Genomic DNA, 15,141 nt, shown 5'->3' on the forward strand with positions numbered 1-15,141 from the left:
CTGCAGCTGAATCTCAGCTGCTGCTGGGCTTATTAGCCATTTGGGAACTCTCTGCTTTGCCTTTGCATCGCCTAAGGCCCTGGTATGTTGGGGTGCTTGTGCACTTCTGCCTAGTCCAGTTTATAGTCTATAATTCTTGCCTGAGTCTAGTTTAGCCTTTGTGTAGCTTCTGGTACTGTATTGCTTGTTTCCCAGTCTTGTTTCTTGTTGTATGTCTTTGTCTAGTTCTTGGTTGCCTGCGTTTCTTGTTCAGTGGCTGCCTGGCAGCTTTCAGTTCTGTCTCCTGTCTATCAGTGTTTGTTCCCTGTTTCAGTGGCTGCTTGCAGCTTTCAGTTCTGTCCCTTGTCTGTCTGAGAGTCCTAGTCTAGTATTCTGCCTAGCCTCCCTGTGTATTCTAGTCCCTGTGTGTATCCTGCTGGTATCCAGTTCTGGCCCTGTTCGGCAAGTCCTGCCGGCCACCTGCACCCAGGGGCTCAACTCCTGGGGAAGGGTGGCCAGGTGCACGTGAAGTCTAGCCATCACTGTCAGAGTTCTGTCTTATCCCTGTGTGGGGTGGTTTTGCCTGCCACTGCCGCTCCTCGGCAGTGGCCCAAGGGCTCACGATCCTAGTTCCTGCTTTTGGAAAGCCTGACAGTCTGCACACAGCACAAAATTATTCAATATTTTTAAATTATGAGCAGAGATTGTAACGAGCTGTAGGAGAACTTAAGCACATAAGCACATAAGCACCGCCACGCTGGGAAAAGACCCAAGGTCCATCAAGCCCAGCACTCCGTCTCCGACAGCAACCAATCCAGGCCCCAAGAATCTGGCAAAACCCCAAAATTTAATACGATCAATGGACTTGTCCTTCAGGAATCTATGCAGACCCCCTTTAAACTCAGCAAGGCCAGCTGCCGTCACTACCTTCTCAGGCAATGAGTTCCAGAGTCTAACTACGCACTGAGTAAATAAAAACTTTCTCCGATTCGTTTTAAACCTACCACATTTTAATTTCATCTTGTGTCTCCTGGTTCTATTATTGTTAGAAAGTGTAAACAAATGCTTCACATCTGCTCGCTCTACCCCACTCATTATCTTGTAAACCTCTATCATATCACCCCTCAGCCGCCTTTTCTCCAGGCTAAAGAGTCCTAGCCATCTTAACCTCTCCTCATAGGGTAGTCGTCCAATCCCTTTTATCATTTTTGTTGTCCTTCTCTGCACCTTCTCCAATTCATTTATATCGATGAGGCGACCAGAACTGAACACAATACTCCAGGTGCGGTCGCACCATGGAGTGATATAACGGCATTATAACATCCTCATGTTTGTTTTCCATCCCTTTTCTAATAATACTCAACATTCTATTCGTCTTCTTAGCTGCCGCAGCACATTGAACTGAAGATTTCAAACTTGGTGAGATTGGGTGAGTAGGTGTCTAAATAGCAGACGAAATTTAATATGAACAAATGTAAAGTGACAAGAAAACAGCAAAGCAACTAATCTGCAAAAGACAAGATGAAGATGAGATAGTAGACCAGATGAAAAATCAATCAAATGTTTATTAATGTTACTACAACACTTGAACCAATTAAAACCCAATCACGCTGCACCACGGTAAAAGTACAAGTGATTGAGAAACTACAAACTTGTCACACCCACTTTTACTAATCAAAACCAACCAGATCAATGTGATTCCTTTGTGACACACAAATTAACAAATCGGCTCAAACTCCCTCAACCTGATCCTCTCATGTCAAATCCCACCCCCAAGCCCTAAGTGCCTCCCCCCAGAAGCCAGCCTCTGGGACCTACCTAGCAATCAACATTGGTAGTTCAGTGGGACCAGATGGAAGCAGTCTCTCTGTGCTCTCACCCAGGACTCCTCCAAGATCAAAACTAGTACTAATAACCCTTAATGGTAGTCTTACAGTACTATTGCTAGGGAGCATCCTTCCATATCAGGAGAAAAACAATCTCCTGATATGGAAGGATGCCCCTAGTGATAGTATTGTGAGACTACCGCTAGGCGCCACTGGCACCAGTTTGGATCCTGGAGCAGTCCCCGGTGGGAATGGAAGTGCACTGCTCCTGCCCAGGGCCACTGGACTACAATGACCCCCAGGTAGGCTCTGGAGTGATCAGGGAGATGGAGGGAGGATCAGTCTCTCAGGGGAGGTACTTAGACTTGGGGTGGGGATTTAGCCTTCAAGTGTCGGGTTTAAGTTTAGGTGAACAGATGTCAGGAAGGATCAGAAGTCTAGGAGGTGATGGGAGAGGCTATCAGACATCAAGGGTTGTGCCACCGTAGAACCTATTCTGACAACCAGCAGCCCTGAAAGACTGCTCATAGGGGTCCTTTTACAAAGGCTTGCTGAAAAATGGCTTGCAGTAGTGTAGGTGCGGGTTTTGGGCACACGCCGATCCATTTTTCAGTGCACCTGTAAAAAAGGCCTTTTTAAATTTTTTTGTCGACAATGGATGTGCAGCAAAATCAAAATTGCTGCGTGCCCATTTTGGGTCTGAGACCTTACCATCAGCCATTGACCTAGTAGTAAAGTCTCACGTGGTAACCGTGTGGTAATGACCTACGTGCATCAAATGCCTCTTGGCACACATCCAAAAAGAAAAATTATGTTACCGCTGGCCAATCCCCCACAGCAGTGAAGGAGTCTGCTTCGGTCTCTCTCCTCTGTTACATTGTAATTCCCTCTTTTGTTCTTATTTTTTTTAATTATATTGTACACTGCCTTAACGGTAACCCCTAGATGGTATCCTATATAATAATTCTCACCTCCAACGTTCTAATGGACCTGCCTGTGTCCCTGGCTCCTTCGGAGTTACTGAGCTAAGCTCCGAAGCCAGGCTGACGTCACTGGAAAGGAAACACCAGATTGGCTGCGACATCAGGAGCAGGAGCGGAAGCCCCCCCCCACTTCGCGCATCACCAAAGCCCACCCCTCGGCGCACCAACGCCCCCTCCTCGGGGTATCAACCCCCCCTCCCTCCCTCCCTCCCTTCCAATTCAAGGCCCCCTCACGCCCCTCCCACCGAGTTACAGACTCCCCCCTCCTTCCGATTTCAACACCCCCTTCCATGTTACTGACACCTGGACCCCCCTGCCACAACCCTCTCAACCCCCCCTTCCTGCCGAAAACCCTCCCCCGCCGCCGTCGCATACCTGTGCTGACTGGGGAACCCAACCCCCAACAGCCGAAGTCCTTGTCTCGTCTGCACTGGCGTTGCTTGCTGAATGGTCTGTTCAAGTTTCTGTGAGTGCGTCTGAGACGCACGCACAGGAACTTGAACAGACCATTCAGCAAGCAACGCAGTGGCAGCCGAGAAGAGGACTTCGGCTGTCGGGGGTTGGGTTCCCCCGTCAGCACAGGTACGCGACGGCGGCGGGGGAGGGTTTTTGGAGGAAAGGGGGGGTCAAGAGGGTCACAGCAGAGGGGTCCAGGGGTCAGTAACGTAGAGGGGGGGTGTTGAAATCGGAGGGGGGAGTATGGAACTCGGTGGGAGGGGCGTGAGGGGGCCTTGAACTGGAAGGGAGGGAGGGAGGGAGGGGGGTCTGGAACTTGGAAGGAAGGAAGGAAGGAAGAAAGGAAGGAAGGGAGGGGGGCATGGGTCTCGGAGGGGACAAAGCGAGACAGCGAGGGAGGGTGGGGGATTACCTTGCTAGTGCCCATTTCATTGCCTACCGCCGAAACGGGCCTTTTTTACTAGTATCAAATAAAATGAACCTTGAAACATGGATATTGTCTTGGTCACACTCATGCACTATCTACTCCCACATTTTGGAGCTAGCATGGATTTTTTTTTTTTAAACCATGCTGGCTCTTTTAATGCACATTAGACACTACTGCTTAATGCAGAATAAAACTCAAGCTAGCTGCTTAACACAGCTTAGTAAAAGGACCCTTAGTTTCACCGTGACAGGAAACAATTTACAATAAATGATTACAGTATCTGCAGCAAAAAAAAAACATGTTGGATATTCTTTGACTACTGAATTAGAAGCCAAACATCAATGTTTGTTTGATAAAATGTAGGACTTATCTGAATTGTACTTTAATAAATTTTACTGCCAATTCATTTCCGTTCAGAAGTCACAGAATTTATATAACAATTTAAATTTTTCAATACTCCCATTTTGAGGAATATTCATTAAAGTGTGCTAAGCAGTTTGTGTGGGATTTAATGCATGCTAGCCATTAATATGGATCCACATAAATGGCTATCAAGCATTAAAACCAGTCAGTGTGATAAAAATTTCATGCTAACTGCTGAGTGCAGTTTGGGATGTAAATGGGGTGGATTATGGGTGGAGATATGGAGTGGCCAGTAATGTCAGCTAGTGTGCAGGTCATTACCACACTGTCAGGGCTGCTGACAGAATGGGTCCACTTTATCTCATCTCAAGGGGTAGTCAGGCAACATGGTCACTGCCCCAACCCAAAATAAATATCAATGGTGCAAGCAACTCAACGTCTGATCTGTGTCCTAGCCTGCAAATAGATGGGAAAATGTGGGATACAAATGCAACAAATAAATAAACCTGCCCCCACCCCCACCCAATGCAATTCTTGTTATTGATCATAAAGACCCCCAGATTCAACCCACCATCACAACCCCCCACCACCACCACAACAACCCCATGAGCAGAAACTCCCCCTCAACTAGACACTTGACCCCCCTTCCCAAACCTTCCTGGCACTTACCCAATAGTATCCCTGGTATTCTAGTGAATGAGGCAGGACACTCGAAGTTCAAAGTGTCAGATCTGATCCCTAGGGATTGTGCTAGGGGCTGGGGGGGGGGGGGGGGCGGGGGATGGAGCTTGGATAAGGGGTTGAGGGCTTGGCGCAACTGTTGTTTTTTTTTTTTTTTTTAAGGGGGAAGGGGTTAGACAATGGATGCAACCACAGCCCCAAGTTTAATACATTAATAGATAACACAGATGTACCTGCGTTATCTGCCAATGCATTTCATTACCTGTGTGGTAAGTGTGTGCCCTGTGCGCTACTGAAAGCACCTACTGACTATGTCTGTGGCAGTTAGCACTCAACCTCTGCATTTACCATTACTGTGCCTTAATATTTGCAGTTAACAAACAGTAAGTGCAAAAACTTACCGCACTTTCGTAAACAGACCCCTTCATCTTTTTCCCTTATTTTCTCATTTTTCAGACAGCAAAAAGCCAGTACCACATTATCTCATCACAAATAAAATGAATGAAAAGAAAACCAACAAAGTAGCTGGACAGATGCAAGCTTTTGGAATTCTGAAGGCCCTCTCCTCAGGTAATGCACACTCACATATAATATATAGCTCAGGAAGGGACTTTAGTAGTCCTAAAAATATGCATCTTTAAATATCCCTTACAAAGACCTAATCTTTTCCACCTCCTTTCATGATTTTCTTCTAACTAATTTAAGTTTTTCAACAGACAGACGGTTGGATACTGCCTTCTTAAAAATTTTCCAGCATGCCAAAAGCTATGATAGAATGATGACATTAGAATGTGCTTCAGGCTTTCTAACCCTGTAACTGCTGGCATTAAATTCAGAGCTGCCAGCACGAAGAAAGGCCAGCAGGAACCAGCAAATGGAGTAATTTTACACAATAATTATAAAAGTTTAAAAAACCATAAAAGAAAAGTGATATATAGTAAATTGTTTATAAAATGTTGTCCTACGTAAATTGAAGGAGGTGTAATCTGAAAGCACTTATGCATCTTCCTTTCTAGGGTGAATAAGATTATATTTAGTACACATATTGGACTGCTAAATTTTTCCTTTCTAAAAGAAAGCAAACTGGATTATAGCAAATAACCTTTAAGATAATTAACGAACAATGCTTCAACTAGCATAAAATCTTCCTTCAGGCAATACCTAATTTAAGTATTACTGGCACAAAGTGGAGACAGATTGTGCATCACCACTGCAATATTTACATAGCAGAAACCCACAGAGCAAGAAACGTGAGACTCAATGATGCACTAAATTAGGAACAACCATATTCCAGCGTTAATTTGCTCTCTCATTTTTCTAAACCTTTGGTCTGTAAGTCTGTACAACATATATCCATAAACTATCAAATTTTGATAATAAAATATATGAGTTTTGAGGGAATTTAAACACAATTAATTTGTTACTTGTCCCAAGGACAGAACACTCCCCTTTACAACCAAATCCTCTTATGACAAACTGTTCTCCAAACAAATTCTTTCTATTGCTTACTTGAAAACTCTGCAGGAGCACATCATCTTTAGAACAAATACAATAGTCTCATTATAAAGAAAAAACAGTGCATATACTCTCTAGTCCTATAAATAGCACACGCAGTTAAGAATTGTGCTCCTAGTTATAGAATAGTACCACTTATACATGTAACTGAGGGACCCTTTTACCAAGCTGTGGGAAAGAGGGCCCTGCGCTAGCGGTGAGGGTTGTTTTTCCCACTTGCCAGGGTCCTTTTTACCACAGCGGGTAAAAAGCCCCCAAACATGGCCATGCAGTAAGAGAACTCTTACAGCATAGCCATGCGATGGGAAGTCCTTACTGCCACCCACTGATGTGGTGATAAGTGCTCCCACGATAACCGTGTGTGCGGCAATGCCCGATTACTGCTGGGTTACCGCCGCGCAAGCCATTTCTAGGGGTTTTCTTTCCCCCCTATAAATGGTGCGTACTCGGGGTGGAACTACTGCGTAAAAGACCTCCTTAATTATTTAATTGGCTCTCGATTGGCACTTAATTGGCAATACCAATAACTGGCCCTAATTAGTACTAATTTGCAGTTACACTCGTGACTTATATAAAGTGCACATGTATAGTTCTGATTTTATAAATGGCTCCTAAAAAATCAGTGACAAAAAATAGCTCTAAGCAGTATTCTATAAAGAGCGATTAAAGCCACAACAGGTTATCACGCGGGTAGCGCATACCAAATCAACCCTACCACTGGGGTAGAACGGGCACCTGGCGGTCAGGGGCGTAGCTACGGGGGGCCACGGGGGCCTGGGCCCCCGCAAATATCGTCCAGGCCCCTGGTTTAGCTGGCGGGGGTCCCCAACCCCCCCCAACCGAAGCCTTCTTCAGCGGCGGTCTCCTGCGCAGCCGCATTCGCTGCCTGCCCCTGCCCTTCTTTCTTCTTGCTCCTCCTGTGCATGCTGATGCTGCGCCGGAGACTGGCGCTGAAGAAGGTTTTGGCTGGCGGGGGTTGGGGACCCCCACCAGCAAAGGTATTTGTTTGTGAGGTGAAGGGAAGCAGCGAGGCGAGGCATGGGGGGGAGGCGAGGCGAGGCAGTGGGGGGGGGGCGGCGGGGCAGCACTCAAAATGTGCCCCCAACCTCGGGCTCTGGCCCCCTCCCACCGTGCGATCTGGCTATGCCCCTGCTGGCGGTAGTTCCAAAGTTGGCACGTGAAGTTTCCCGTGTAGAAAATAATTTTCTATTTTCTACCGTGGGGACATTCCCGGCAGTAATTGGCAGTGCAGTCACACTGTTGTGCGCTGCCCAATAACCGCATGAGTAGCGCATGAGCCCTTACTGCCTTCTAAATAGGTGGCGGTATGGGCTCAGGCAGTAAATAGCCACATATTAATTTTAATATTAGCCCACGGCCATTTACTGCCCCATTTTAAAAAAGGCCCTTTTCCTGCCATGGTAAAAAATGGCCCAGCACTCACCAATTTCACATGCCAAAACTAGCGCACGCCACTTTTTACCACAATTTAGTAAAAGGGCCCCAAAGTTAGGCGCTGTTTATAGAATAGTGCTTAGCACTGGGAAGTGTGCCTACATTTAGGTGTGAGCATTTACACCATTGAAACCTTGGTGTAAATCTTTACGCCTAAATTAGGTGCAGATCCCCCTAATTCTATAACTGCACATGTAAATTATAGGAATGCCCATGATCCACTCATGACTCTCCCATGGTCGTGCCCCCTTTTTCACCTGTGTGTAAAATTTACATGTAGATACCCACGCCTAAATTTACACGTGTGAATTTGAATTAATTCCAATTAGCATCAATAATGCTTGATCTCATTTCGATTGAGATGAACCTATTTACTGATATTTTTTTTACTGTATTTGTTCACACCGGAGTCTGTAACCACCTCTCCGGGCCTATGTAAGCCACTTTGAGCCTACTAATAAGTGGGAAAAGGCGGGATACAAATGTAACAAATAAATCAATAAATTATCAGCCCTAATTGGCTTGTTATTCAATTAAATAGTGAATGCAAATTCGGCATGCGGCTAAATTTGTGCACACAATTTTCAGCCCTTTTTATAAAATTTGGGGGAAATTGTCTAGAATGTGACTGCAAATGGGGCGTTGATGTGGGAGGGTATGAACGTTCCAAGTATTCTAGTGTGCACATCACAGAATATTATCAGTTATGCAAGGAAGGTGACACATATAAGTGCATGCATTTATGGCATAACTGTTCATGCCTAAATTTTGGTGTGTAAATGCCAATTTATGATAGAATTCTATAATGTAGTCATGTACATAATTACCATGATAGAATTCATGCTTGGTGCACAAAATTGTGGAACTTCACTTTAGGTGACCTTTCTTTAATTAACCCCATAATAGTAAATTTTTCATAATTTTCTTTCTGTCAGCGATCTCAGGCTTAATTTACAAGTGAAGATCAATTAGGTATTTTTATTAGAATTTAGGATGACCTAAGGCCCTCTTTACTACACCGCGCTATGGGTGTCTATAGCTTTAGCAAGTGCTCATTTTTAGCGTGCGCTAAATGTTTGCGCACCTACAGCGCGGCTTAGTAAACAAAGCCCTAGATTGGCCACCATTACAGATGACTCAGCATAATACTTCTTATGTTCTTAATATAATCTAGCATCCAGGGATGATATATAGGCACTGCATTAGATAAAACCTCTACGGGCCCTTTACAAAGGCGCAATGAAAAATGGCCTGTGGTAGTGTAGATGTGTGTTTTGGGCAGGCCCAGAACCATTTTTCAGCTCACCTGTAAAAAAATGCCTTTTTATAATTTTTGCGCGGGGCAAAATGAAAATTGCTGCGCATCCATTTTGGGTCTGAGACCCTACCACCAGCCACTGACCTAGTGGTAACCAGGTGGTAATGACCTACACGCATCAAATGCCACTTGGCGCACGTGGGATATATGCGTCATAAAATAAAAATTATTTTTTGGACGCTCATATCGGATGCATGCCAAAAATGAAATTACCGCAAGAGCCATGCAGTAGCTGGGTGGTAACTCCATTTTGGCACGCATTGGGCTTGCGTAGACGCTTACATGACTTAGTAAAAGGGCCCCCCAGTTTCTAGGCCCAGGGTCCAAAAATTGTTTTTAAAAAAATAAAATTAGAATGAATTACTTTTTGTATTACAGTGAGCTACCATTATCCAATGATCTATTAACTGGAAAGTCTTACTATCTGAGCCTAATCCATTATCCTTCCCCAAGAATCTATTATCTAAAAATTGGTTGGCTTTATATGATCTGCTATCTGTGAAAATAAATTCTACAATTCAAAATTCTTTTATCAAAAAATCCCACTATCAAGAATTTCCATGTTCTACTTTTATTTTAGTTTGTATGTGTATAATTCACTAACCCAGAGCATGCCTATAGCTCTAACCCATAGAGCATATCCATAACGGCTGACATAACAATAACAGGCATAATAATTATTTTTTTTAAATCCATTATCTTGAATGACCTATGAACTAACCATTCTGGATACATCATGCTATTGCATTAGAAAAATTAACACAGATGCATAGTTTGAGCAAAGAAAAGAATGATCATATCTATTAAAGGATAAAAAAAAAAACCCATACATTAATACAGATTTTCTAATTTGTTGGATCAATGTGTTCATTACCTTTCCTAATTGCTGATGTTCTTCAAATGCACAGATCAGTTCTTCTGCCCATTTTATTTTTTCAGAGCTTGGTGAAAACTGTGTCTGGACAATGGGAATCTGGTTAGGATGAATCACCTGCTTACCTGCAAGAAGATGAATAATGCCAGAAACATGAAATAACAGCAGATGTTTTCACAAAATATAGACCAGGTGCTGAAAAATCTAGGTCACACAGGCTATGCATTAAATAATAACAGAAGTATTTAATACAAACAGTTGAACTGTATTCTTCACTTGAGCAGCACAAATCTAGATCTTGCTTGAGAAACACAACAGAGATGTAGCTATAGCTGATAAATTGCTAGCAAAAGCTACTTATCACTGTCAAACTGTGCACTCAGCTACTAGAGTTAGTTCTAAAAAAAATCTAATGACTATTATTCCATTAAAAATCTATGATAAGTGTGGCTAAAGCAGAGTGAATGTTCAGTTCTGTGAAAACACTAAGGGGCCCTTTTACTAAGCTGTGTAAGCGTCTACGCATGCCCAACGTGCACCAAAATGGAGTTACCGACCGGCTACCGCTTGGCTCTTGCGGTAATATCATTTTTGGCACACGTCTGATACGCTCGTCCGAAAAAAGACTTTTTATTTTTGAACCCTCGCCAAGTGGCATTTGATGCGTGTAGGTCATTACCGCCCGGTTGCTGCGTGAGACTTTATCACTTTACGAAGCTGCGGTAAACGGGCCCCTGTGCTAGCGACAGCATGTGTTTTTTGCCACGTGCCGAGGCTCCTTTTACCACAGAGGGTAAAAGGGTAGAAAAAAAGAAATGGCCATGCGGTAAGTTTGCACTTGAGGCCATTTGGGGGGGGGGGCACTTACTGCCACCCACTGAGGTGCACCGGTGCTAACCTGGCAGTAAAAATGGTGCACGCTAGGGGCAGAATTATCACCAGGCTGCTGTGGTAGCCCGGTAGTAGTTCTAGATTGGCATGCAGCAAGCCTATTGCCGTCGCCAGCCCTTTAGTAAAAGGGCCCCTTGGCTGTTAATGCTACATTTCTGGTTTAGCAAAGGCTCCCCTCCCAGGTGCTCAGTGCACAAGAACTTCTAAAGAGAGTTGTTATAAGATAAATTATTTCATGTATGATTAGCCAAATAAGTTATTTAATTTATTTATTTATTGAATATCTAATCAAATGTAAATATACTGAAATACATTTTGCAATGTGCTTATAATTATTTACTGTCCAAGCTGGAAAATATGGTTTCTTTGGCAAGTGGTTTAAGAGGTTGCATATGGCCTATAAAATAAATATATAAATATGTCTATCTTGGAAGGATAATACATGATATTTATACATGTGTTTGTTTGTGTATGTGTGTACATTTATATGTAAAACATAATTTACATATAATTATGTAAAATATAATTAAAATATTTTGTATGTAATAACCAGATTTCTCTGTAAACTGTTTGCAGTAAACTCCATTTTATTGTAGTATGGTAACAGGCTATGAATAAGGTTGTATTAAACACACAACTATTTTTAAATCTGATATGTACATATAGGACTGATTCATAAAATAACTTTTGAAAAAAAGATATCAGACTAGTTATGGGTCCTCTATGTTTTCCTTCTATATTTTGGCTGGTAAAAATAGCTATAAATTAGCTTTGTTTTCTCATGTGAGAAACCAAATTAAATGTGTGAAAAAGTCAGGCAAGAGATAGTGGGGTCATAAATGAAATAATTATAAAGATCATAAGCTGGCAGACTTCACTATGGAAGTGATTAATTTGTTTTTCAGCCACTTAAATACAATAATAAGAACTGGTTTGATGCCAATAATATGTTAATAAGTTTTAATAATTTACTGCTACATTGATGGTGTTTAAGTATATACATATTAATTTACATGAACATTAAAATATTAAGACAAACAAAATACGTCTAGTTTATGAATGTGAGAAATTGCATTCTACCTTTATTCCAAATATTGATCTAGCTTCGTATGTTAGTACAATATCCTAGTATTTTAGAGGAAAAGTTAGAATTTTAGTTGCTACAAAGAAAATCATTTTGCAAAGTTATTTTAAAACTAAAAAAATTTGAAATCAATTTAGGGCCCTTAGCACGTGCCTTAAATGCTAGAGACACCTAAATATTCCTATGGGTGTCTTTAGCGTTTAGAATGCGCTATTTAACATGTACTAAAAATGCTAGCATGCCCTTAGATCTACTTAGTAAACAGGGCCTGTAATTTATTAACATACAATAACATTTGCATTCTGCCAGTGTTTTTTTTTTTTATTGTGCTCGTTTTGTAGCATGCACTTATTCATACTGAAGAATTCAAAATTTTTTTTTAGAAGGACAAAAGAAGTCTGGACTCCAATATTATAGGAAATTACAGTCTAGTGATCAGAACAAAGTGAAAAAATAAAGTATCTTCACATATAACAAAGTAGGCTCAATTATTTTTATAATAAAAGGTGGCACAAAAGGAAACGCATCCCATCCTGGAATTTTTATAATAGGAAACCAAATCCAGCAAGTTACACTATTGGTAATAGATGCAGCAAGAAGCTTTTTGCTTTTAGCTCACTGCAAGGATGTATTTCAGAGAAGCAAATGTGTTAAGTACCACTGGTCTTAGGAATAATTTGCCAAGTAGATACATAATTGTCAGATATTAATATTTTATGACTATGAAATTCTTTTTTTAGCAACATTTGATATACAGCGCTTTTAAATCAGTACCTGTCTTGTTAGACAACTTTATGATGGTGTCATTTTTTGCCTTCTATAGCATTTCCTATTTACATCCGTCTTCTCAGTATGCATTATATTCCTGTGGGTGTCTATCGTTAGCGTGTGCTCATTTTTAGCATCTACTAAAAAGTATACATGCCTACAGCGCGGCTTGGTAAACAGGGCCCTTAATTTTAGCGCATGGCCATTTACTGCCCCCATTTTAAAAAGGCCTTTTTTCCCCAGCTGCGGTAAAAAATGGCCCAATGTGTGCCAAAAACACGCACCCACACTACCGCAGGCCACATTTTACCGCGGCTTAGTAAAAGGACCCCTGGGTCTTTAGTCATTTATAGAATGAAAAATACAACAAGCTGGATTAACTGAATAAACAAATCATGTCTGAGTATTAATAATTTTGTCTTAAGCTTTTGAGGATTTTTTTTTCCTCAGCAATGTCTTCCTGCTCCTTTGGAGTTTCAGCTAGAATGAGTACATATGTGTACTGTTAATGCTGTTTTCCAAAGATTTAGTTTTCAGCATGAAAAATTCCTGATGTTCACTGCTATTTGTGTGGACTTGCACATTGCTCACATTTTTTTTGTGGCATTGTAAAATATACTGTACAATTGTGAAATCGAACATCGTTTCTAAACAATATTGGTAAATGATAATTGAAAATATCCGTGCTGCATTTCATCAGAAGTTTTGTTTCATAGTGTATAACAAAGCTAATTTATGTCCAAACATTTTATATTTAATTGTTTGATTGACATCTTTCCTTTGGAAAGATGAATTTGTTCAGTCATTTATAAAAGGAATTTCATTAGGTCTTTCCATGCTCTAAAATGAGTAATCACCTTAAATAAATCATTTGAACAATATTATGATTGCCAGAAAGCTATTATTAATTAGTTTAAACTTTTTCAATATAATTATAGCATAGTTCATCATAATTAATTTTTTTTTTACCATAGGAGAAAGTATTTGAACCATTTATTATTGTATGAAATATTCCTTAAGTTCAAGACACACCACAGTTCAAAGTAATTGGCACACGATTGTTTATACAAATAAAAATTGTCAGCAATGCTGTTACTATTTTTTTGCCATTACACAGCTATGGGAAATTAAAATCTATTTTATAAATTCATGTCTACAAGAAAATTCCTTAGCAGACAAGATATCATTACTGAGCTCCATTAATACTGGTATTAAATGTCAAAACCATTATTTTTCAATTAAATTTGTTACAAGTAAAAGTTCCGGAAGTTGGTCCAATAGCAAATAAGATATGCAAAAGACCCTTGTTCAGTTTCCAGCCGTGGCTTCTGTTTATCCGGCAGGCAATGGCTAAGGATGCTATGGCAGCAGTATTCACAGTGAAATGGGGGTATCAACCATCAATCAAGAATACACTTGGAAGAGGTTCTGAAGGAAACTGCAGTCTGTTCATCTCAGCTAGAGGACTGTTACTACAATGATTTGTCGGGGGTGGGGGGGAGAAGAATCAAAATCAAAATGGGAAAAAAAAGCCCTGTGAAGCAGCAAATGAAGGTTTATGACATTGGCACCAGCTAGTACCTATTCAGCTGAAACTCCAAAGGAGCAGGAAGACATTGCTGAGGAAAAAAAATCCTCAAAAGCTTGAGACAAAATTATTAGTACTCGGACATGATTTATTTGTTCAGTTAATCCAGCTTCTTGTATTTTTCATTCTATAAATGACTAAAGACCCAGGGGGTCCTTTTACTAAGCCGCAGTAAAAAGTGGCCTGAGGTAATGTGGGTGCGTGTTTTTGGCAACACTGGGCCCATTTTTTTTACCGTGGCTGGGAAAAAAGGCTTTTCTAAATGGGGGCAGTAAATGGCCATTAAGGGCCTTGTTTACTAAACCGCGCTGTATGTGCGCAAACTTTTTAGCGCATGCTAAAAATGAGAACGTGTTAATGCTAGACACAAATAGGAATATTTATTTATTTGTTACATTTGTATCCCACATTTTCCCACCTATTTGCAGGCTCAATGTGGCTTACATTGTTCCGTAGAGGCATTCGCCAGTCCAGTAAAGAAACAAATACAGGTGGTATTATGGTTGAGTAAGGAACATATGTTTCAGTTGCAATGGGAATCAAGGAGAGGAAAGATTGTTTAGTGTCCAGTACAAGCTTTGGTTATGATGTGTTGCAGACTGCTGGCATTTACGTTGGGTCGGCGAGGTATGCCTTTTTGAACAGATAAGTCTTTAATGACTTCCTAAAGTTTAGGTGGTCGTAGGTTGTCTTCACAGCCTTAGGCAGTGTGTTCCATAATTCTGTGCTTGTATAGGAGAAGCTGGAATATAATGGGAGCCTCTATCATTAGCGTGCCCTAAAAGGTTAGCGTGCCTACAGCGTGGCTTAGTAAACAGGGCCCTAAAAGTAGCGCACGGATATTTACTGCCTGAGCCCTTACCGCCACCCACTGACCCAGCGGTAAAGGCTCTCAAGCTACACGTACAGTACTCATGCAGCATGTGCCAATGT

At 41.5% G+C, this 15,141-nt stretch overlaps 1 protein-coding gene across 1 annotated transcript in view; it reads right to left on the reverse strand.

Annotated features, from left to right (window-relative positions):
• Positions 1-15,141, reverse strand: part of CLYBL (citrate lyase beta like) — a 526,503-nt gene that overhangs the window by 77,062 nt on the left and 434,300 nt on the right. The window contains exon 7 of the mRNA XM_030201347.1: positions 9,878-10,002. Within this exon, the coding sequence (XP_030057207.1) occupies positions 9,878-10,002 (125 nt within the window). The remainder of the gene's footprint in view (positions 1-9,877; positions 10,003-15,141) is intronic.

The sequence above is a fragment of the Microcaecilia unicolor genome, chromosome 4 (genome assembly GCF_901765095.1).
Source record: "Microcaecilia unicolor chromosome 4, aMicUni1.1, whole genome shotgun sequence".
NCBI lineage: Eukaryota > Metazoa > Chordata > Amphibia > Gymnophiona > Siphonopidae > Microcaecilia > Microcaecilia unicolor.